At 31.5% G+C, this 25,821-nt stretch overlaps 1 protein-coding gene across 1 annotated transcript; it reads right to left on the minus strand.

Annotated features, from left to right (window-relative positions):
• Positions 1–9,948: 9,948 nt before the first annotated feature.
• LOC134707657 (tyrosinase-like protein 1) lies at positions 9,949–21,062 on the minus strand. The gene is made up of 4 exons (XM_063567624.1): positions 21,017–21,062; positions 20,520–20,926; positions 12,485–12,582; positions 9,949–11,623 (listed from the first exon to the last, which is right to left on the minus strand). The coding sequence occupies exons 1-4, from the start codon at positions 21,060–21,062 to the stop codon at positions 10,066–10,068; spliced, it is 2,109 nt and encodes a 702-aa protein (XP_063423694.1). The 3' UTR covers positions 9,949–10,065.
• Positions 21,063–25,821: the final 4,759 nt, after the last annotated feature.

Here is a 25,821-nt window from a genome sequence, read left to right on the forward strand (position 1 = left end):
TATTAGATATTATTAATAAGTCATTTCTAATTATTCCAAATTATATTTAAGTATTAGAAAACATTCTTTATTCTAATCCTTTTACTAATATACAGAAAACAAAAACATAGCCATACAGAAACGCAAATCTATATTTAGAATATAAAGGTCGAGGCAACTCAGTTCCAGTAAGGACTGTTTGATTCATTATCTTTTGCACAAAATTAATTTTATCGTATAAAATCACGTGCAAGGTTTTCTAGAAGCAGTGAAATCGTAATAAAATAAAAGATTTAGGTTTTTATCACTGATATGCAATTTTGTTTCTCTATTTTTATCATGATACATATATTAATCTCATGCATTAAGTGAAACCTCCCAAACAGCACCAACGGTTGAGTTACGTACCAACCGTACCTGATACGTAGCAAATGTGGAAACCTCTGCTAGCAGCTCTGCTAGTAGCGGTAATTCATTCGCAACAAAGTGAACTAATAGTACCCAGTTTTTAAGAAATTAAAAACAATATAAAAACACACTTTATGAATTTTTAATATACTGTACCTTTACTTTCATGGTTGGTTCCAAGACTAAGACATTTTTCAAAAGGTCATTTAAGTATATGCACCATATGGATATTTTGTTTTGATTTATGACAGTGAAGAAACGATAATATTAATGACAAAGAATAAAAACAGGATTATACTAATTTGTCATATGAAGCATAGCAAATTCATTCCTATTGATTCACATTAAAGACAAAAGTTCGATTTGATAATAGATTTTGTGGACTACTACTGGGTAATAAAGATATCATGTACTTGCAAAATGTTGACGTATGAATTCTAATTATGATCCTATTACTCTCAAAGTTCATGACACTTTCTGATTTAAGGAAAATGTTAGAAATAGGTAAGTGTTGGGAGATGCGAAACTATGGGAAACAAAAAGCCCCTTTTTTTGTTTTGACTGTGGTAGCTTATAGAATTTTATTTTTGTTTAAATCCGATGATTTATTGTCTCACGTAACAACTATTTCATAACAAAAGATCAAGAAACAAAAAGGAAACATGTGTTCGGACATTGAAAGAATTCTTATTATTCAAAAATTGTACGGTGATCGAATTATCTTCTGCGTAATATTTATGATGTCATGACAATTGAAACAAGTATTTGTGATTGAATGCAATTGGTACTGACAATTACATGGCGGATGAACTTTATATCCCTCTGTACCTTATGGGCAACATTTCCATTTGTTGAAAACAATTCTGAAAATGAAAGTCGAGTTTGTAAAGTAATGGAATGGGATAAATATGGGATATAAATAAATAAATCTAAAAGTCGTTCGACCTCTTCTATAGTTTGCTGTATCATAGATTTATACAGTAATTGTAATCGGATTAGGAAATCAAGCACCTATACAAAATAAATGTATAGTATGGACGATTTAAAACAAATGTAACTCTATCGAAACTGATTGTATATCTTATCTTTCGTTGTCAAATACATTTTCATTGGTTATCGATGTGCTTCGATGCATTATATTTTACCCAAAACATGTTAAAATATAACTATTTATACTGCAATTCCATTAAGTTCGATATTTTTTTTATTTATGATTATGACACTGCCAGTGAATCAAATACAAGGGAAATGTACAGAAATTGATTGATTTACTTGATATCTATCTAAGAGAGGGGAGAAATATACCAGAGGGACAGTCAAACTCATAGATAGAAAATAAGCTGACAGCACCATGGCTAAAAGATAAAAAGACAATCAGACCAATATTTGTACACAAGACACTGTGACAATATAGAAACCTAAAGACTAAACAACACGAACCCCACCAAAAACAGGGGGTGATCTCATGTTCTCCGGAAGGGTAAGAAGATGCTCTCCTCATGTATCTACTTACGAAATAATGATTCCACCACAAAACAGAGCACAGTGATCAAAATTATCACAGAAAACAAAATCGGAAGTTTTCTGTTCTGAAAGTCCTTCTCCTTGATATGTGTTGGTGTCCGACGACCATGTCTTACTTTTGGTATATATGCTTTGTCTTTTCTTGATCTCAATTTTACTTTTCGTGAACGTTTTCCTTTCGGACATCTAACCTGTCACACTGTGTATTTTTTTCCCTTTTAGTTATTGTATTTTCTGACACATAGTAATCCTTATTACATTTTTTTAAGAAGCGATCATAGTTTGGTAAAACATAATAATGTATTTCTTAGTTTGACCCAAACGATCAAATTGGGATATTAACACGTTTATATTGTTATATGACCTTTTAACTTTATGTATAAAAATAAGAAGATGTGGTATGATTGCTAATGAGACAACTCTCCACAAGAGACCAAATGACACATACATTAACAACTTTATATATATATAACTGTATGGCGCTCTACAATGAGTGAAACCCATACCGCATACTCGGCTAAAAAAAACAACCATCAACAAACAACTACTTGATGGGTCTTTACTTTTAACAGACAGACACTGAATGTGGCAAGATTAAACTAGTTTGTTGGCGCCAAACTCTCTCTCTAACCTGGAGCAGTAGTGTAACGGCATAACACAAGAACAAACTATGCAGAGCAGTAAACGAAAAGCAAATATAAAAAACAGCAAAATACGTCAACCACTAAATTACTGGCTCCTGACTTGGGACAGGCACATATAGGATACAAAGCAGAAATACATCTACTTCTAGTAACTTAAACAAATAATAGACGTAGCAGGGTACTTATACATCCACACAACAGCAAAAAATAACACTAATAATATGCTATTACTGTCTTTTGATAAGATAAATGTGTGGTTTTATTGACATTTGAAAATCTAATATTCACTGAAGCCACATATTTATCGAAACAAAAGACAGTAATTGTTTTATTTCATATTCCGAGGGAAAAGTATGTAATGGAAAATATTTACCAAAACCAATTGTACATCAAACGTTTTTTTACCAAAATTATACACGGAAAAGTACGTGACGTTTTGCGCGATCATGGATATACTTTTTTCTGCAGGTGAATATGCTTATTTATTCCAAATTCCATCCATATAGAAAAACCTACTAAAGTTTTAGCTGACGTTTGAAAACAAAAACTAAGAGCTGAACTAACTAGCGTTGAAAAATACATTTAAGCCATGTTTGCTAATATTCCTTCAATCACTAATGTGCGTGCTCTTCGTTGATGAAGTTCTAACATATATGTAAATTATGTATGAAAATCAATCATGTTCACTCCGATCTTAAACGATAACGATATGTTCTTCGTATGAAATATCAATGAGACGACAGGTTGCTTTTTAAGAAAAATATTGCATGCATGAAATATAGTCCAATATATAAGAAATTTAGTTTGAGTTATCATTCTTTGGATACTAAGTCTTAACTACCACGATTGACTTGGTCACCTTCTGACTCAAACAAAAGACTATATCATGTATATGTCGTTTACATGCTGTAATTTTGTACCAGTTATAACTACTTGTACAAAAATTGTATTCAAGTAATTACTTGTATGAAGCCATCATACAGGTTATTACATGTACAAATACAATTGTACAAGTAATAACTAGTACAATTTTTACTCAGAAAAAGATAATAATTTGTACAAATCATAATTTCACTATAACTTTTTTATGTTAACATGAAATTGTTTCCCTTTAAAGAAATAATGTTTTACTTAGCCAAAAGGCTGTTGAAATGTTACACCAGTCTCCCGGGTTAGCCAAGTTAGATCTACCAATAAGTCAACAAAATGGCCAATTGACCCCTAGTATAGAGGAGTAACTGTCCTTTATAGTTAAAGTTGTTATCCTACAAAAAAATACTTCTCTGAAACTACTGAGACCAATTTAGCCAAATTGGTCACAATCATTATTAGGGTATCTTGTTTAAAAAAAATTATGTCCGATGAATTTACCGGCCAACGATCATGGCTGACATGGCTAAAAACAGAACATAGTCGTAAATGCAGTTTTTGACTAATATCTCTGAAACTAAAGCATTTAGAGCAATTTTGACGTTGATATAAAAATGTTTATCAGGATTAAGAAATATGTGTCCTGAAACAGACAAATCATACAATCTGTTGTTTGCTTGCTGTCTCTCAATATGTAATTGTAAGGAAATTTTGTTGCTATAGGTTATTATTTTAAATATTATTATAGATAGACATAATTTGTAGCAGCAATAATGTTTAGCAAAGGAAATGTAACATCTACAAATAAGTCAAACATGACCAAAATGGTCGAATTGACCTCTTTCCCTTCAGTGTCAAATGACCCTGCCTGCTAACCAACATGGCAGACATGGCTAAAAAATAGAACATTGTGGGAAAATTAAGTTTTTGACTTCTATATCTGAAACAAGAGCAAAAGTATAACGGTTGCATAATTTCATTCATCAATTGTAAAAAAAAAAAAGCATGTGAGCGACACAGGCTCCTTGGAGCCTCTAGTCTATAATTATCAAGATGCTTGATTTCTTGATTGACAACTTATTTGTTACGTTTAGTGGACATGTTTTTCGACAAACTATCATGATTTTTTATTAATTGTTAGTGGCTTTGAACTAGCTTTCGGATAACTGCGAGTAATCTCAGATCTGTTCCTAGTGTCTTTTTGTTGACGATATGTACAAGTACCTGGCCACGTCCACTTGTATTTTTGTTCATCTGATGAGCTAAGCCTTTTTCAACTGATGTTTATAGTTCGTTCTTATGTTGAACTGTTATACCACTGTCCGAGGTAAGGGGGAGGGTTGGGATCCCACTAACATGTTTAAACCAGTCACATTATTTATGTAATTGTTTCTGTCTCAAGTCAGGAGCCTGTAATTCAGTGGTAGTCGTTTGTTTATGTGTTACATATTTGATTCTCGTTCATTTTTTTATACAAATAAGGCCGTTAGTTTTCTTGCTTGAATTGTTTTACATTGTCTTATCGGGGCCTTTTATAGCTGACTATGCAGTATGGGCTTTGTTCATTGTGGAAGACCGTACGGTGACCTATATTAATTTTTAATGTCTGTGTCATTTTGGTCTCTTGTGGATAGTTGTCTCATACCACATCTTCTTTTTTATATCGGCATTTCAATGAGAACAAACTGTGGCCCAAGGTATCATGTTAGCTGATGTTATTATAATACTTTGCATTCGTCTGAAATCTCTTAACATTTAAAAATCGACACAATAAAAATTGCAAAATACATACACTCAGTGATATGCACTAAGAAAGAATAAACGAACAAATAAATAAATAAGAGAAAAATAGTAAATGAAGAAAAACTCTGACAAAATACAAAAATATATCAAACTAACAAAGCCAAAGAAAGGAGTGTTTGCATAAATCATTTGAAACAGAAGAAGTTACAAATACAACTGAAAGATAGTGAGTTGTACAAGTTATTATCTTTTTCTCCACAAAAAATGTACAAGTAATTACTTCTATAGTTACATTTGTACAAGTAATAATCTGTATGATGGCACCATACAAGTAATTACTTGTACAAAGTTTTTGTACGTCAAGTAATAACCTGTACAAAATAACAATATGTACACGACATATATATAGAATTGCAATCGCTTCATTTTCGCCGTATTATTTTGTGGTATTCACCACTGTACCTAATTGTATCATGTGAGATGTTTGTTTACATATTTGTTATGTTTTTATATTGATTAAGATAATAAACAAAATAGATTGACTGCGGTACCCCTATTTTTGACATTTTTACCTTTTACATGTGTTATGTCTTTATCTTTTGCTAATACATCGTTGTCCATATAATGGACTTTTATGCATCTGTTATACATTTTGTACAAGTGAGAGGGTCAGCTAGCTATAAATATACTATTTTCTATATAAGAAAATGCCCGTACAAAAACAGGAATATGACAGTAGTTTTCCATTAGTTTGATGTGTTTGGGTTAGAGACATTCCGTTTTGATTTTTCCTCGGAGTTTAGTACTTTTACGATTTTACATTTTACTTATAAAATTGTCTCGCTCACGATTAGTGTTGTTCGTTAAAAGTATAATATTAACTGTAAAGAAAAAAATATTCTTCTGGTGATATTGTTCGATTTTGCATATTCAACTGAGGGTCTTACAATGGATGTATCTGCTGCTCACTTTACCTTTTTTGTACAGCCTTTCAGTTTTCACATGAACATTCCAAATATCTTATTTCTTTTGTATACTTATTGAACATCTGAAGTAATCTCTGGATTTGTTTTGGATTCCTCTTGCTCGGGTTTTTTTTGTTGTGTTTTGTAGAAGGTTGTTTGTCTATACGTGGATCTCCTATTTTGTCTTGATTTTGTCGTCGTTCCTAAGAAATATGAACTCTCATTTTCCATTTTATGTCTTTCGCCTCTTTTTCATAAATAAATATAACCGTTAGGAACCCTCAAACATTTGCAGCAGGATTAAACGTTTTAATGATATCAAACCTTTTCCCTTTTCTGAAATCATAGCATATTAACATCACAAAATAGAAAAACACACGATACAATATCAATTGAAAGGCTTACCTCAATCAAAAGTGTAGATCGCATTTGATTTATAAGTATTTATGAGATATAAGATTGATTTTATTGTTTTGATATTATTTACAGTACCCGTTTTATGACTTTAATACGAACATGTTTTTAGAATTTTTGTTATAATGATTTTACTTGTCAATTCTTTATTGTCATTTAAAGTCATTAAAAACAACGGGAGTTATAGAACTTTTATAGTTTTTGGTAAATTTTATTATAATTACAAATATCTGAAGTCTAAGATAGAATGTCTGAATCATTTCATATTTGATAAGATTATCTGCCAGTATATGTAATTTGTGTTTGTTTCTGCTATAATAATACATGCATGATTTCTTCAGAAATTTGAGATTTTGGTTTTACTCATACTCCATAACATTGTATTACAACAATGTCACCAAAAGAGACGATAAAGACGTAAGTCCGTTACATAATGAACTCCCCCAATTATCAATAAACTCATCATAGATACCAGGATTAATATTTTACATGTACGCCAGACGCGCGTTTCTTCTACTAAAGATTCACCAGTGACTCATCAGTGACGCTCGACTGAATAGATATAAGAAAAAAACAAATGACTGAATATATTCATGATCTACCCAATGTGAACCAGAAAATGGATGAAGTTTCGCCATGCAATGGATTCACATAGTTAGATAAAGGGAACAAACTATTGGTTCCAACTGATATAAAATGTAAAAATATGCTTATTAGATATTGTAAATCCGCAAATAAGAAAAAAGGCTAAAAAAAACTCTTTATTTGGCTTATTAATTCCATCCAGAAAATGGTGTTGGTTAACAAAATCAGCTGATCTAAAGTAGTTTTCAAGGGTACCAGGCTTTTAATTTAATACAACAGACGCACGTTTCGCGCACAAAAGACTAATCAGTGACGCTCGGATCAAAATAGTTATAAAGCCAAACAAGTACAAAGTTGAAGAGCATTGATGACCCACAATTTCAAAGAAATGTGCCAAATACGGATACGGTTATCTATGCCTTGAATAAGAAAATTCTGAGTATTTCGCGCCTTTGGTGACGTCTGTTATAACTATAAGATTGTTAGTTGACTAGATTCTAAATTCTCCTCTTTTAATAACATATAACTATATTCACTTTTATTGGAATATTGTTTTACAGCACCTGGCCTAAGAAAATTTTTATCCACTTTTGTAGAATCTTTAATAATAAAGAATGATAATGTTTAGATAACAAAAATGTTCATTAAAATAAGTTCATTGAATAAGTACAATTGCAGAAATTGGCAACTGACTTCTCGTAAGAGTTATTGCCCCTTATTTGATGTTTAAATGATCTGCTGAACCTTTGATAGACAGTGAAAAACTATAAGGCGTAAAATTGAATATTAAGGCAACAGATAATTGCAATAATATTCTGCAAATGAAATCTGCAAATAAATCTACATGGTGGAATTTATTAATTATATAAAAAAGAAGATGTGGTATGATTGTCAATGAGACAACTATCCACAAAATACCAAAATGACACAAACATTAACAACTATAGGTCACCATACTGCCTTCAACAATGAGCAAAGCCCATACCGCATAGTTAGCTATAAAAGGCCCCGATAAGACAATGTAAAATTAACCAGTTAGATGAATTATTACCTTTGCCAAATGATTTTTATCTTGTTAAATTTGATTTGCAGAAAATAAAATAGGAAGAGATAAAGAAAAAAATGTGCAGCTAAATAAGATCTACAAATAAGATAGTATGACTTTAATTGTCAACAAACTTATTTAACATGAATGATACTGTTTTGCCGTTTTAGCATCTATTTTTTTTATAAAGAAACTGTAGTAGACTGAGAGTATCTTGTAGGTGGTATGGGAGTCTAAAATAAAAATGATAGAATTTGTGCATACTTTGCAAAAACGTAGTTTCTATTAATGTATATTCAAAAATATAATAAAAATGATAGGTCACCGCGCATTTTTTCAAATTACAGGTTGTGACAAAATGACACATTTTGTATAGATTATACAGGGAAAAACATCATAAATTTGGAAAAGATAGTTTTCAGACCACCAGACAATGCTTTGAGAATATCAAAAGATGGGGCCATAGTACGTTTTTTTTTCCGGCTGAAATACAATACAGGGAAATTCCATGTTGATTCCTTCAGAAAATGAACTGACTTAGAGTTTCATCCCCTTAAAATGCAAATTCAAAAACATTTTAAAACAACCAAAAATAATCTAAACCTGTAATTATACTTAAATTTATAAGTTTTATACTTATAAAATGGTTCTTTTACATGAACATTTACATTATATATCTACATTCCTGCATCAAATTTTGCAAGCTTGATAGAAAATCTGGACCTTGTGTTCTCTGTTTTTACAATCCTAGATGGCTAAAGACACCGATACCACTTTAAAGTGCAAGAATGATGATAAACGATCAACATGGAAGACATAATAAAATTAACGGTACCAATTTCCTGCACCAGATGCGCATTTCGACAATACATGTCTCTTCAGTGATGCTCGTGGCCAAAATATTTGAAATCCAAACCTATAAAAAAGATGAAGAGCTATAATCCAAAAGGTTCAAAAAGTATAGCCAAATCCGTGAAAGGAATCAGAGCTTTGCATGAGGGAGATACATTCCTTAATTTATAATAATTTCCAATAGTTTGTAACAGCAAATTTTAATAACACAAAAAATCCGTATTTTCATGCCAGTACCGAAGTACTGGCTACTGGGCTGGTGATACCCTCGGGGACTAATAGTCCACCAGCAGAGGCATCGACCCAGTGGTAGTAATAAAATTAACGGTACCAATTTTCCTGCACCAGATGCGCATTTCGACAATTCATGTCTCTTCAGTGATGCTCGTGGCCAAAATATTTGAAATCAAAACCTATATAAAAGATGAAGAGCTATAATCCAAAAGGTTAAACAAGTATAGCCAAATCCGTGAAAGGAATCAGAGCTTGGCATGAGGGAGATACATTCCTTAATTTATAATAATTTCCAATATTTTGTAACAGCAAATTTTAATAACACAAAAACAAAATCCGTATTTTCATGCCAGTACCGAAGTACTGGCTACTGTGCCGGTGAAACCCTCGGGGACTAATAGTCCACCAGCAGAGGCATCTACCTCCTGTGACAAATCATAATTTTGCAAATATTTTTTAAAATTTAATACATTTGTAGGAAGGTTTAAATTGTAAACAATACAAATGATTAACAATACAAGATTTATGAAAATACTACTAAATAGTATCAATATGTTTAAAAACATAACTGTTTTCAATGAAAAGTAATAAAAAATTAACAAAATGGCAAACTGTTACCAGGTGAGCGATTCAAGCTCAAGAGATCCTTTTTTAAAAGGTTTATATTGTGAAATAATCATCAAAATTTACTACTCAACACCAGTTTATTTATTCTTCTTTATGTCACAAACAGAGGCTAATAACACAAAAACTATTTTGGTAACATACATGTAGAATAAATAAAAAAAAGTATATCATTTCTTTATTTTTTGTTCTGATAACATTCTTTCCATATCCATTCATTTGAATAATCACAGAAAAATTCCATGTAAATGTTTGATTCTCTTTCTATTGGTGTGAACTTGCCATAGAACTGCCAGATCGATAGAACAGCTTCACCAAAGTCGTTACCATACATGAGTGGACTCTGGGCTGTGACTTTAATTGCACCAGTACAGGAGACATAGTACAGATTTCCATTCTCCCATTTTCGGCATGTTGGTTTACAGAGTCGGCCACATGCATCAGATGCAGTGATCATTACTTCTGTTGGTTTATTTGCCGTAGGTTTTTCAACAGCGATGTACCCGATATGAGAGGATATCGGAAGTCTGTTATCAACAAACACATAATCTGTGTATGTTCCGAAGTAGCTTAATCCAGTAGACTTTAGTCTTACTTTGAATGCACCAGATTCGTCTTCTATACAATCATTATATGTTGCTGGATTACCTGGTTTAACAACATTTTTCAGACCTTTGTATTTGTGTTCGTCGTACATATCATACCCACTTGGATTTTTTGCGTTAGCGTCAGATTGTGATGCAAAGTGAGCCTCTTGAGGTCGCAGATGAACGACTTTAATTGGTATAAATGCCCATTTTCGTACGTCACTTGAACAACCCGCTATGAAGTTATTTTGTATAGGTTTACCCATGCATGGTTCACGTTCTTGTGGAAGGTAGATATTTGTTATTTGTTGAGAGTTAACTGTTATTTGATAACTGTGACTGATAGTTGTGTGGTGTATATGGGTATCTCTTTTCCTCCTGTTACCATGATTGTTACGGAAATTCATCTGGACTCGTCCATTTCTTCTAGCATCAACTAACGGCTGTGTTCTTGCTCTAAAATTTCGATCTACAGCAGCACATTCTGCTCCGTTGGTTCCCATTCTACATTGCAGATCAGGGGACCCGCAGTAAGTATTCTGTCTCGAACAAGTAGGCGATAGTTGATAAAAACTTTTTCGTGCTAGTTGAACACCATACCCGTCACGATTTGTTGGAATACGTCCAAGAAATTGCACAACAGGCATGTTCTTCATCGCAACGTCTGGTAACTGAGCAGGAAGTCCAGTTTTATGAGGATAAGCTGTATTATATTGATGACTGTATCTCCATACTTCCCACAAATAGTCTATAAAAGTATGATGTAACCAAAAAATACAATCCCATGGTGCCAATTCGATAGGTCCCATTGATCCACCTATATAATTATGGACATCGTCATGATAAGATTCCATGGTGGGATATGGAGATGGTTCGGTCAGACGGTTAATATTTGGCATCCTCATTACATCCCTAACTTCAGCTGACGTGAACAGAGAACCTGCGTTACCAACATTTCTGATTACGGCATTACCTCTAACGTCATTAAAGCCTCCGCAAATACCAGTTCGAACAGTTCCACTCATTTCACCAAGATAGTCGGCTGTCCAAAGTATAGAATTGGCAGGAGTATCCATATTTGCATCAAGACCAGAGTTCCAATATGGCATTGTGACGGAAGGGTCGTAATACTGTAATACCAGTTCTAATCTGAAACCAATTAGCATATAACATTCAGATATATATGAAATATGCAATGATTCAACAATGTCTTTTGATGATATGGTTGTGTGTTGAATCAGGTTAAACTTTATCAATGATAAACATTTGTTTCTGACGTAAACAAAACACACAAATAACATATTTCAAACGAGAATTTTTTTTTCAACTTTATACATGCCATTTTATAAGGATCAAATACTGTTTAAAACTTCGAAGCAGCAAGTTTTCACTCAATTCTTTGGTGGTTTTGATAGCACAATTCGGTTCTTTCGAATTGGATTTATAGATTACTGTTCTGCTGTCATATATATTCTTTTGTAAGTTTGTCATGTGTAGAAGAAACATATACCTGTGATGAAAACCAACGTATTCTCTTTCGATAAAATAAACGTTAATGACCTTAGTTGTTGCTTTTAAAATACTGCAATCAATAGTAAAAAAACCATTGTATTTTTAAACAGAAATAAATTTATCTACCTGTAAAAATATATATTTACAATTTATACTTTTGCTATTTGTGAGAAAACAAAAAAGATGACCCCAAAGGAGTTATAGAATTTCAAAAGTCTGCCTAATATTAATATTATATTAAGATATATGAAAAGACAATTATCGTTTTAAGTGATATATTTTTCAAAAGATATATATTTTCTGATTATTGTGTAGTTACGCCTGGTAACCAATAATTCATGTACACCAATTTATCTTTACTAATCATTATGTGTCTGGAAACTCGTAATGTAAAATTAAGGTGATTAATTATGAGTTTTTATCCACTTTTATGCTTATGTTTTATGTACACTGATAATAAGCATTAAAAGATGTTTCTTCTTATCATAAAATATTTACACCAGGATCAGAAATCTGTGATAACCAAGAAAGGCAGGTCCACTGTGAGCAGAAGTTCTGACTTGAGAGTTGTGAAATCGGGCAATCCAACCAAAATACTGAAAAGCAGACGAGAATTCTGACTGTTAATGAGTCTTTATATCTAATTTATTGGCAGTTTGATGTATACTGAGAGCTATATACAGATATGATACAGATAACTATTTTGTGTCTTTGTGTTTTTGTAAGTTGATGTTTTTATTTTCATTAATCTGATGAACTGATTATCAAAGTCTGTTCTTATTTTTTGCTGTTTTATTTTAGCTTGTTATTTGTGAGTTTTGCTTACTGTCGAAAATCTAACGGTGAGTTGTCTCATTTGGGGTTCGTGTTACTTATTCCTTAGTTTTCTGTGTTGTGTCATCTGTTCTATTGTTTGTCTGTTTGTCTTTTTCATTTTTAGCCAGGCGTTGTCAGTTTATTTTTTTTGATTTATGAGTTCAACTGTCCCTTTGGTATCTTTCGTCCATCTTTTTTATAAATTAAGTGCTCTCACAGAACTTTTCTACATTTATCCTCATTAGGAAAAGAAAAAGAACAAATGTGAAACTCAATCATATATACATTCCCAAAGGTGATAAAAAAAAATCATAGCCAAAACAATCTGCGGACAGCGTTAATTTGTGCATTTTTCAACCATATCAGTTCGGAAACAAAGATCCCGAAATCTTCCATAATATCAGAGAAACTTCTAATTTACTTAACCGCGTATATACAAGACGTATCTACTTTGTGCAGTTCAGTTTAAATTCGAATGGATAAATATCGCAATCAACAGGTTGGCGTGGTAAAATCTTTATGTCTTATTAGTTTCTAACTAAATGTACAAAATGTACATGCATGTTATAAATCTCTGACTAATGGCATATTATACCACCGGGACTAATAGTGCAACAAATGCACGGTATTGGTTTACGGATATATTTTCTCATTACAACGAACATTATTTCACCCTGCACAATATTGACTTTCAAACGCTTGTGTGTTACAGGTTGTGATTAGTTCAGTTTATGATGAAGTTAATAATAATATAAAAAGGAAATCAAAGATACAAGTTGTGCAGTTGCATTATATTTTACAAGTACCATTTTCAAAGAAATAAGATGGCTACGCTCACTCGACCAAAGAATACATTTCCGTCAAACTATTAACAACACAATGAATCGGTGGATATTTGATCAAGTAAGGCTATTATTCCTTAAATGAGGTTGCAATTTCATCTTATCCTTGTCTTTTTTCAACCCTTCAATGCCTGTATTTGGCTTAAGACAAAAAGTTCGACAACGAGATTCAGTGCAAATAATTTTATTATCCAAATGGGTATCTGGTTAAATTATACTAATACCATTTATGCTATTGACAGTATAATGTATTGGTTGCAAACAGGTTGTACTGGTTATGGCAATGAATAATCTCTAATGTTAAAATGTACAAATTTTCTTATTCCTCTTTTGACTTACAATTCAAAACAACAGAGTGATATTATAATCATCATTATTTGATCCTTTTTCAAATGAATCAGTGTGAAGTCAATAAAGTTTGGTGGAAATGTGTATTTCTATAACCTTTCATGTCCTTAATAAAAATTGATGAACAAACTACAGCTTAACATTTTAACCTTGTATACATAAGAAGATTACAACACAGGTTGCAATAACAAAAACAACAAAATTGAAATATTTGTTTTTTAAACGTCACGTAGCGACACATTCTGTGATAACCATATTAAACATGAACTGACATTCGTCTTACTTTAAGAAGTGATGTAGTTTAAATAATTCTAATACAACGGTTCAATCAGTCTTTGTTTTGTGTTTATTTGTAAGCTCAGTAGTTTAGCATGTTTTACAGTCATAGGATCGATGCCATTACTAATTTCATCCCTCAGATAATCACATGCACAGAAAAATTATTGATAGGAGCTGGTTAATTTTGATAAGTTTTACCCTTGAATATATAAAAGAGGGACGAAAGACACATATGGAACATTCAAACGCATAAATCGAAAACAAACTGACAACGCCATGGCTAAAAATGAAAAAAAAAGAAAAACAGATAAACAGATAAACAAAAGTACACATGACACAACATAGAAAACTAAAGAATAAGCAACACGAACCCAACCAAAAACTAGGGGTGATCTCAGGTGCTCCGGAAGAGTAAGCATATCCTGCTCCACATGTGGTACCCTTCATGTTGCTTATGAGATAACAAATCCGGTAAATAGTCTATTTCGGTAGGTCACATTATTGAAAAGAAGGGGATTGTAGTTACGACGTAAAGAACATATCCGATATCATTTGTGAAACGGTTTATTCCATAACTGTCAACCAACTCCGTAAAATTTACGAAGGAATGATTTCAACTTCACTATTCGGAACTTTTGGTTTAATAGCTTCATTGTGAGTAGCAACCCCCTATCAGTAAAATCATGATAGGAAATGCAAGCACGGGAATATCGTATCAATTGGAAGATGTATACCCCGTATGCAGATGCTGCTGAAATGTTGCTTCTTTAAAATGAAAAGTTCACAATTGGAAAGCTGAAATCATTTCTTTTGTCGTAAAGTTTTGTTTCAACCGACCCTCATTGTCAGTTTCTAGATGTTAGTCAAGATATGAGGCCGACTTAACTGTATATGTAGTATCCTTTATCTCTAGTTCGATGGGATAAATGCGTTCAACATAGTCACCAAATTTTGAATTATTTAGTAAAAGAACATCATCTATATAGCGAAAAGTAGAGTTAAAGGATATTGCTAACTTCTTATCTTTCTTCCTAATTCTAAATATTTTATAAGCATGCAGTGCTATTCTTTTTATACTTTGTAAGAAATTCAAAAGTCGAATATTTTAAAGGACAAGGATGTATTAGAATAAATAAACACAAGTGACGAGTGATATGACCAAAAAAAGAAAGACTTTAAAAAGATAGCCTAAGAAGTAAATTATAAAAACATCGAGTTCCGAGGAAAATTCAAAACGGGAAGCCCGTAATCAATTTGCAAAATCAAAAACTAAAACAAATCATTCGAATAGATAAAAACAGTCATATTTCTGAATAATCATATCTCTTGTCATTTTGCCTCAGGGTATTAAATTTGTTTTTCTCCAAAATCGTTAATAAACGAAAGGAGAATTTAGGTAAGATATCTTAAGACTCATGCCAGTACCGAAATACAGACTAATGGTCTGATGATACAGCCGGAGATTGACAGTACAGCGATTTCAAACAAGTGCCATCCAATTAAAAATATTACTTCATCATTATAATATATACGTCTGAAGCGTTTTTCTTGTTTAACATTCATTAGAAAGGCTTTTTGAAACCCAAGGGTTAAGGATGCTCGCCGGTATAAGATTTAAAAAAAAAAAAAATTTTATTATTACCTTAAGTAGTTGTTACTAAATCATATGTTACAAAATTATTCCAAAAAAAAGATTTTTGTTGGCCCCAGGTGACTTTTAAAATGTAGATATCATTGAAAAAGCTCCAAATTATCTCCCTTTGGTACAAACATGTCATTTTTTGGTATTAAAATTGAAATACCTTTTTTAACTCATCGGTGACCTATATTTTTTATTTTTATATTCGAATAAGCTGTTCATAAACTAAATAAGTGTAAGATTCAAGCAATTTCTGTAATTTAGTTCTTTTTTTTTTCGAAGGCAGATTGTGAGCGTAAATGAGCTGTGACCCCATTTTATTTATTTATGTATAAGATAAAGTTAATTTATAGAAAAGTAAAGCGAAATCCTATATTAAATTAAAAACATATTTAGACCCGCGAGCCCCCTCAAAAATATAATTTTCATCAGTATGATTTTTTCAAACGAAATTAGAGGTAAAGGGGGAAAGTTTAGTTCTTAAACAACATGTTTAACCCCGCCGTATTTAGTGATGAATATATGGTTTCGCTTACGTTCGTACGAAATTGCACTCTTGCAGGTTTTTACTGCACTGTTTCATGTCTCATCCCTTGTCATAATAAAACAGTGAAATGGCTAGGCACTATTAAAAAAAGACTTATAATGCAAGAATACATTGCTATACATTGAACTGTTTCAATAAAGTTACAAATTAGGCTTATTTAAAATATTTCTTGCTAATATGTAAGTTGAGATTTTTTTTCTAATTATAATGGTTTCCCATCTACACAATTCATTTTTAGTGCTGTTGGTGTCCTTCGAAAGATACCACTTATATGTTTGATTTAAGATATCGAACAGTGCATGCGCTTTTGAAACTGACACCCTCTACCCGAACACTTTACTTTGTAAGAATTATTCCACTAACACTGCTTGTAACTTATTATATTTACTCATTTGGAACTGCAAAAGAAATCGAAACATTACTTTTTTGTAAATTGCTCGATATATCCTCAGGATAATTAGGTCAATATCAAAGGTCAGATTTGGTCATGTTTTGATATTTGAAATTCAACTTGTGATCGCTCTTTCTTAGAAACCGTTCAGGGCATCGACAAAATGTGCTTACTAAGCTGTTAGTTGCAACATGTCGTTATTTCTGTATTTTTGGTTACAAGGGCTCATTTACACTAAATAGAATTTGCCCCCTTCTAAAGTTGAAATTAGCTGTATTGTAATAAAACCCATTCACCACATCTAATAGAGACTTAGGATCTTTTGATTTTAGTTCCTTGCTTTATGACCTTAAAGTTCAGATGAAGGTCAAATCTTAATTTGTCGTCTTAGTTTTGCACTTTGCTATGAATTCACATTTATAAATAAATCTATTAGGTCTTTTGCATTTGGTTATTAGACATATGACCTTAGTGTTAGCAGGAAGAAGACCTTATGATTCCGGAAGTAATAATTTGCTGTAATGATTTCATGTGGAAGAACTAAAAAAAACATGTATTTTTGGAATCAGTGTAAAGTTACTCTTCAGATGGTTCCAGTGGAGAATTTTGTTAACAAGAAGAAGAAGCAAATTATCACTCTTATTTCATGCAAACATACATGAATTTAGGATACATATATTTTTTTTCGGCGTAAGGAAATCTATATTTTGATTCCGAAAGTGGTTTATTATATCATCTTACCTGTATTTGGCAAAATCTTTTGGAAATTTTAGTACTCTATGAATGCTCTTGAAATACGTACTTTATTTGGCCTTTTGAATATTTTTTTTTTATTTGAGCGTCAATGGTGAGTCTTTTGTATACGAAACGCACGTTTGTCGCAATTATAAAATTTCAAATCTGATATCTATTCAATCTAAATTTTCTTATCTTAAGTGAATTGGGATAAAAAGACTTTCAGTTGTTCTCTGAATAATTGGTTTCCAACAGTAAATCAGTGCTCGTCTAATTTTTTGAAAAACCTTTACAGACACAATTCAAAACTTAAAATTTATTAACACACCAAGGACGTATAACAGGAAGTTAACTGCTAGAAAAGTTAAGTATTTAAAAAGTGAAGAATTTTTGTGGGGATGGGTAAATCATACTAAAGACTCACTGATAATTGTTTTAAATTCTTTAAACGTGATTTCCCAGATGCTGACTGTTTGCCTTATTATATTCCTATCGAACGGAAAACCAATACATTATACGCATTAGTGAGTTAGATATTTAGTAATCCCATTTGATATTGAAATAAATGCATATATTTGTAAATTTCTATATGAAATATTATCAATATTTGTACATGTGTACGAACGTAAAAGAAGTTAATTCATTCTCGACAATAATATTTCCTTGAACGAATGTTTGACGTATTTAAAACATATTTCTAATTATACAGAGTTTCTTAATTCATTGAGAATATATAAAAAAAAAAAAGGTTTTTGTTTATTGCAAACAAAACCAAGTGACTCAGACATTTATGAATACATTAATCATAACTGCTTATTTCTTCATTGAAAATGTGAACCGGTATTGTCTTTTTGTATTTCTGTCTTTTTGATCTTGCTGTCGTCTGTATGTTGTATTGCTCCTTGATATCATCTTAGTTTTTACAGCAAGAAATTGATATTAAGTAGGAAAAATTTGATTTGAAAACGGACAACCTTAGAAAGATCCTCCATTTTGCCAAGAAATAAGAAATAGCTGCAATAAATTTGTTTGAAGAGATTTTGTGGATTCAACTCCACGAGGAACGCTCAAACCAAAAAATAGAAAGTAAAAAAAAACCAAAAAAAACCCACTGTACTTGTGTTAAGGGGGCACTTTTAGAATCCTGGAGTTTGAACGGGAAATAGTTGTATGTATCACTCAAAGTTGTATCAAAGGACTCTCAATTTAAATTTGAATTGAAATACATGTGAATTCTCCATTTGAACTGGCATGTTTAATTATTTCATTAGGCACTTAACATTCATTAGTAAACCGATTTTAAACTAAACGGCTATTTTGATTTGAACATCTCTTAAAAGGCTGAACAAAAAAATATTAAGCCATGTCAAATCTTTCTCTTAATTTTCATACTAAACATCTTTGGTAAATGCGGTACAGTCATTTCTATTGCAGTCCATTTATAACTGTTTTTAAAGAAATCAAAATATTTATATTTTAAACATTATATTTAATGATTAGCTATTAACACATTTTATCATGTTTTTCACAGTAAATGAAAAAAGTGACAATAAGCTGCACTTCGATTCCAGGCAAAAATACTTAAACGGTTTTTATTTAATTTATCAAATTTAGTTTTCTGCAACACGGCTGTAACCTTTCATCAATGAATGTTTTGATCAGATACTCACATGTTCTTGAATGTCAATTTCATACTCGTTATGTTTATTATGACATTACAACATTTATATCTAATTAATAACATTTTAGCTTAAACATGAGCTAAAAGCTTCAATAATCACACATATGAAATGCACGCTTTCTTACATAAGTAAAACTCACATATTACACAATAATATACAAACATTAAGGCATTAAGACAAACCACCCTCTATTTCCAACATTTGGTTTCATGAAATATTAATTTCTTCTAGTTGGGTGTGGAGTATAAAACAAAATCCGTTGTCTTGATATTAAGTAGTTTATATCTTTCTTGATAACTTTGCAATACTTATAACCTAGAGAGAATAATAATGATCTATCATATCTACCCCTTAAAGTTATAGTTTACTCATATGCATTTAAAAGAAGCATTGTTAAAATTGTCGATTAGACAACTCCTCACTGGAGACAGAATGACATAAAAGTGATCAACTATAGGTTACCGTACGGTGTTCAAAAATTAGCATAACATATACTACATTGCACTATAAAAGCTCTCGAAATTTAAAATTGATATGCTCGTGTTTACTTCAATCAACACGAACTTAAATATATCAAGTTTTCATAATTTAAAATTCTGTTTATAGGTTAGATTACTTAACCATGATAAGTAGAACACTTCAAGATTCAAAAAATCATTATTTAATAATTTAATCAAATATCTCAAAACAAGAAGTATATCCGAAAAACGATTCATTATATGATATATTATATTGTTTTCAAATATTTCACATTATAGAAAACAATAATGAAAAAAAGAAAAAAAATAAAGTTTCGCATTTGTACCTCAGAAATGACGCAAATTTAAATTTTAGACGAATTGTAAAAGAAACAAAAGGTGTGGAGTGATTTCATCAATACATCATGCTTATTATCTTGGTGTTTTTAAGTGTGCTTTTACTTATAACGTAGGAGTGTGGACTTCGTTAATATTCTTGTTTAATAATCTGTTAACAACAGTTAAAAAAGAAGAAAACACAAAAATACAGAGGAAAATTCTAAACGGAAATTCCATAAGCAGATGCAGAAATAAAAAGCCCAAACACATCAAACGAATGGAGAACAACTGTCATATTGTTGACTTTGTGTTATATACAAATTCTTACATGGAGATACTGGGGTTACATATGGTTTTACAGCTACCTAAATTACTTGCTTGCTAGTCTCAGAGATCTGCTAACAAATAAACGGTTTTATTTTTAATTTCTTACCCCGTTTTATTTGTAATTTCTTACCCCACTTCTATAAGCCTGGCTCCATGCATTACGAAGTCGTTGTCTTTCTCCTTTGGTCAACATTCTGATCTCTTTACGATATGTGCGTCCTGCTTGTCGCTTCTTTCGTTTGCCTGATATTTTAGGACAAAGCAGTTTACCTACGAAGTCTGAAATGTCTGACATTGTTGCGTTGTCATGAGGATGGCCACAGTCTCGTAAATTTGGTCCACTCATCCACATGTATCTTGTTACACATGTATTACATACAGCTTCACTTGTGGATTTAGTAACATCATTATATTTAGTTTTCATGATTATGCATTCTTTAAGATGTTGCGGTAGTTCTATTTCTTCTATCAAGCATGTTCCTATACTGATGTAAGACAGTATAAACAAGCATGCGAGGGCACACTGCATTTTGAGACCTGAAAGGAAATGTAAATTTATGAATTTAAGCCATGATTTATATAAATCAAATATGAATTCTTGTGTTTAGGAGCAAAATATGTTATTACCTTCGCTGGTCAACCTGTGTTTGTAAAAGCACTTAACTATAATCATGTTTTTATATTAAAGATTCGTAAAATCCCTACTTAAACATTTTTTTCTCATTTAACTGAGTAACAGTTTGATCCTTCACCAGATTTTACGGTGAATTGTTCCCTAATGTGCGGCATAATATGTTTTCTCCTCGTATTATAGATGGATAGATTCACAACAAAAACTGCAAAAATACCTACAGAAATACATGCATTATATGCATTATTAAATCAGCTGTTTTCACCATTATGAGATCTATTGTGACTTTAGAATGTACGTATTCTTAATTGTTTAATAAGTGTACTTTATAGAAAAAATATTTACAATGGTAAATCATTATAGCTGAATGCAAGTATAGTTTGGTTAACAAATATAAGATGACGAGTAAAGAAAACATGTTACGACTTTAAAAATACGCAATGATGCTTTCAATATTGCCGTTCAATCATTATTTGAATCAGGGTATAAAGTAAAATAGGGAAGACGCAAATTTAGAATCAGATTTTGAAAGAGATTATACACTACTTCCGAGTATAACATCCTTTATAAGTCGAAAGCTTATTTTTACTTTTTTTAAAAACCAACTAGCAAATCTGTTCCATATGTCATTCATGTACTGATCTATGTCTTCGTTTCCTTGTATCAACATATTTCAAGCATTTAGGGGGCCATTAGCTGCCATATTCAATGTTACAAAATTAGATCAAAACCTTGAATTTGATTTATCCCATTAGAGAGAAAATACCAGAATTACAAAATTACCATAGGAAACAATAGACAATACGTGAAATCTAAATAAAGTCTTAAGAAATTTCATGCGCATATAAGTAATAAATTCAAACTATCATGATCGCATTCAGAGTTTGACGATGGTCATAATACCTGATACTAAAATAAATATAAATAACAGACAAGTAAGTGTTTCTCGTTTCTCGATTTTTTTTTTTTAAAAAACGTTGGTTTTCCTGTTTGAAGGGTTGCATTTTAATTTTAATTTCGGGGCCCTTTAAAGCTTGCTGTTCGATGTGAGCTAAAGCTTCGCGTTGAAGGACTTTCATGGTTTACTTTTACAAATTGTGACTGGGATGTGGAGTTGTCTCATTGGTACTTATACCACATCTTACCATTTCTAAGACTTCTAAGTAGGTGAAAATAGTATAATGGCGATTTCTGTCAGACCTGTTTAGTTGGATTTCTTATCAGTAAATTGACAAAGTATGTTATTCATGGTTTACCTGTAGATGAACAATTTATGTGGACTAAATTCTTAAATTAATTGCTTCCGCTTGGTGATTTCCCTGTCCCAGTTATCATGCTGAATATATGCACTAATGACTTTTTTTTTTATTTTTTATTTATTTTTTCAATAGTCAGGATTTAACATCACCCTTACAACACCACCTGACAGAGATGTTACAGGGTTTCAAATATTTAACAACAAAGGACTATTGTTTTATCAAGATTTACACAATCTAAAATATAATTTTTTGAAAATCTCTTTTTTTTCTCTCTTTATTTCACTCTCCCGCTCTATCTCTCTCTCTCTCTCTCTCGCTCTCTTTCTCTCTTTTTCTCTTTTTTCACAATTTCTTCATATAGAAATATCTATAGATTATATAATAGAAAAAAAGGTTTACATGTGCTATGCATATATTACATGTTGTTTGCTCTGTTCCATAAATAGATGAAAAAGATATATATTGATATAAATTTTGATGTTTAAGATTACCATTCAGGATAAATAATAAGCATAGGGACCCAAAGTTTTTCAAGTTCAAAAACTTTGTTGTATATTCTTGCTATATATAACTCTAAGTTATGATAGTTATCAAAAGTACCAGGATTATAATTTTATACGCCAGACGCGCGTTTCGTCTACATAAGACTCATCAGTGACGCTCAGATCAAAATAGTTAAAAAGCCAAATAAATACAAAGTTGAAGAGCATTGAGGATCTAAAATTCCATTCAAAAAACAAAAGTTTGTAAAGAAAAAAATCTTGCACCTCAAAATTTTTTCAATATCAACTTAACAATATTTTGCCAGTCCCTATTCAAATTTTAAAAAAATCGCCTCACAAGACTCATCAGTGACGCTCAGATCAAAATAGTTAAAAAGCCAAATAAATACAAAGTTGAAGAGCATTGAGGATCCAAAATTCCAAAAAACAAAAGTTTGTAAAGAAAAAAATCTTGCACCTCAAAATTTTTTCAATATCAACTTAACAATATTTTGCCAGTCCCTATTCAAATTTTTAAAAAATCGCCTCACTCAACCGACTTTAAGATAAGAGTTGAAAGATTGTAAATGTACCATTTTCAAATCTCCCTTCTTTTTTATCTGCAATCAGTGTTTCACGTTTGATTTTTTCCATCCCATATAAAATTAAAGAATAATCTGTTGATTCAACATGGATTGACATATATTAGGTAAAGACGTAAGCAAATGAATCAATTTTGGAAGTGCAAGAGTCTTAATAACAGTAACCTTGCCAAATAGGGTTAGCTTCCTATGCTGCCAACTTTTCAACAATTTTGAAATATCAATGATTTTTATCTGGGTATACACTCTTGAAATAAAGAGGAATTCAATCCTAAAACCTTAAAGTTTGAACAGGACCAGATCAGATTTTTTTCAGGACACAAAACCAAGTCAGAATATCTCTTACTTCCAATCCAAACAACTTTTGTTTTGTTGTATTTATCTTTAATCCTGAGACTTTGTGAAATTTTTCAAAACAAGAAAGGGTCTCTTTTAATGAATCTGCACTTCCATCCAGTGAAAGAAACGTATCATCTGCATGTCTGCATTGTTGCGTTGTCATGAGGATGACCACAGTCTCGTAAATTGGGTCCATTCATTCACATGTATCTTGTTACACAAGATGACTAAAGATAAAATCAGAACGCAAATGGAAAAGTCCTTAAGAGTGAAAAATATAAGATGCAAGTTGGGCGACTCCTCTTCTTTGGCTTTGATGGGCGGTATGTATATCATACAACACACAAAACCGTCATAACCTACAGAGCTGTTTTGATGAAAGAAAAGTATTACATGAACAGGTTCCTGGTGTGTTGTGTTTTCCAGGACATCGTATGGACCCAACCACAACAGGTAAAATATGGCAAAGAAAAGTCCAATATAGATATATTTTAGAAACAAATATATGTTAACGAAGTACTATCATTTACTTTTTTGTCAATTTGAAATTTTATTTCTGTCTACCTTTATAAAGTTTAGTCATGAGTATGACAAATAGGAAATTTTTGTTAAGTGATGATGCCTTTTGCTATTTATATTGATTATTTAAAAAATATCTTAGCAAACAACTTTCACAATTATTTTACATATCTTGTCTTAAATTTACTTTAATTATAACACGGAAAACGTAAAATTTTCTTCTATTTGAGAAGGAGAAATTATATAGATGAAATTTCATAGTTTATATTTCACCAGTATCAGGATTTAATATTTCAATTTTCTTAGCTTACAGTTGAAAAAAGTTAATAATGTAGATAATATTTCAAAAATGTACAAAAGAATGATGTCAATTGTTTCTGTCATTAATAGAGTACAAACATATAATCCGAGATACACATATATACAAAAAGATATCAATACATTCAGTTACACAATCATTCATACTTATTACCTTCTGTCATAGATCATAATTATTCGTTTTGATCCATCTGACATAATTTGTTACGGATTCTGTCTTGCTCACAGCTGTGACAACTGAGTATGTGATGCATTCGCATTGTGACGCATGCATATCAGGTCTTATTTAAATTTGGACTTTCTGGAATTGTTACATTTTGCTTATCTTTGCGGAGCACATTAGATCGACAATGGTTTCTAGCGGGTTTCGTGTTGCTAAGTCTTTAGTTTTTTATGTTATGTTTCGTGGACTGTTGGGGGTCTTTTCGTTGTTTTTTCAATAGTTTTATCATCGCCTTAAACGTTTCATTTGTAACTTATATGTTGACAAACGAAATTTGTATGAATACATATTGATAGTTTTAGATTTGCAATGTATTTCAAGGTAAATGCACGAATGTAATTTACCGAATTATACTAATACTACCAGCATCAGTAATAGGACGGGTGACACATGCCACAGTAACTGCTGACCCTTCCGGAGCACCTGCGATCAACTCTAGTTTTTGGTGGGGTTCGTGTTGTTTATTCTTTAGTTGTCTATGTTGTGTCTTTTGTACTATTATTTGCTTGTTCGTCTTTTTATTATTTAGCCATGTCGTTGTCAGTTTGTCTTCGATCTATGAGTTTGACTGTCCCTCTTGTATCTTTCGCCCCTTTTTTGATGTATGCGAAGTGTAAAAGGCCTGAGATCACCCCTAGTTTTTGGTCAGGTTCGTGTTGTTTATTCTTTAGTTTTCTATGTAGTGTCATGTGAACTATTGTTTGTCTGTTTATCCTTTTCATTTTAAGCAATGGCGTTGTTAGTTTATTTTCGATTTATGAGTTTAACTGTCCCTCTGGTATCTTTCGTCCCTCTCTTAAAAATCATTTAAAGATAGAATTATAGTATGTAAATTGATATTTCACTCGTAGAGTCGACGACAAAATAATTTAAAGGTCTTCACAAATATGTATTTTTCACGACAAATATTTTCCTTGTCATGTTGTACAGATTGGTGTCAATTTAGTACTGTCTTCCATGTCATTATCTTAAACATGTTTTTTGAAAGAACTTACCATTCATAATACAAATAAAAATCAAACTGATCTGAATGAATAATAACAGTTTTATTTTTATTCG

Source organism: Mytilus trossulus, chromosome 1, assembly GCF_036588685.1.
Source record: "Mytilus trossulus isolate FHL-02 chromosome 1, PNRI_Mtr1.1.1.hap1, whole genome shotgun sequence".
NCBI classification, from domain to species: Eukaryota; Metazoa; Mollusca; class Bivalvia; order Mytilida; family Mytilidae; genus Mytilus; species Mytilus trossulus.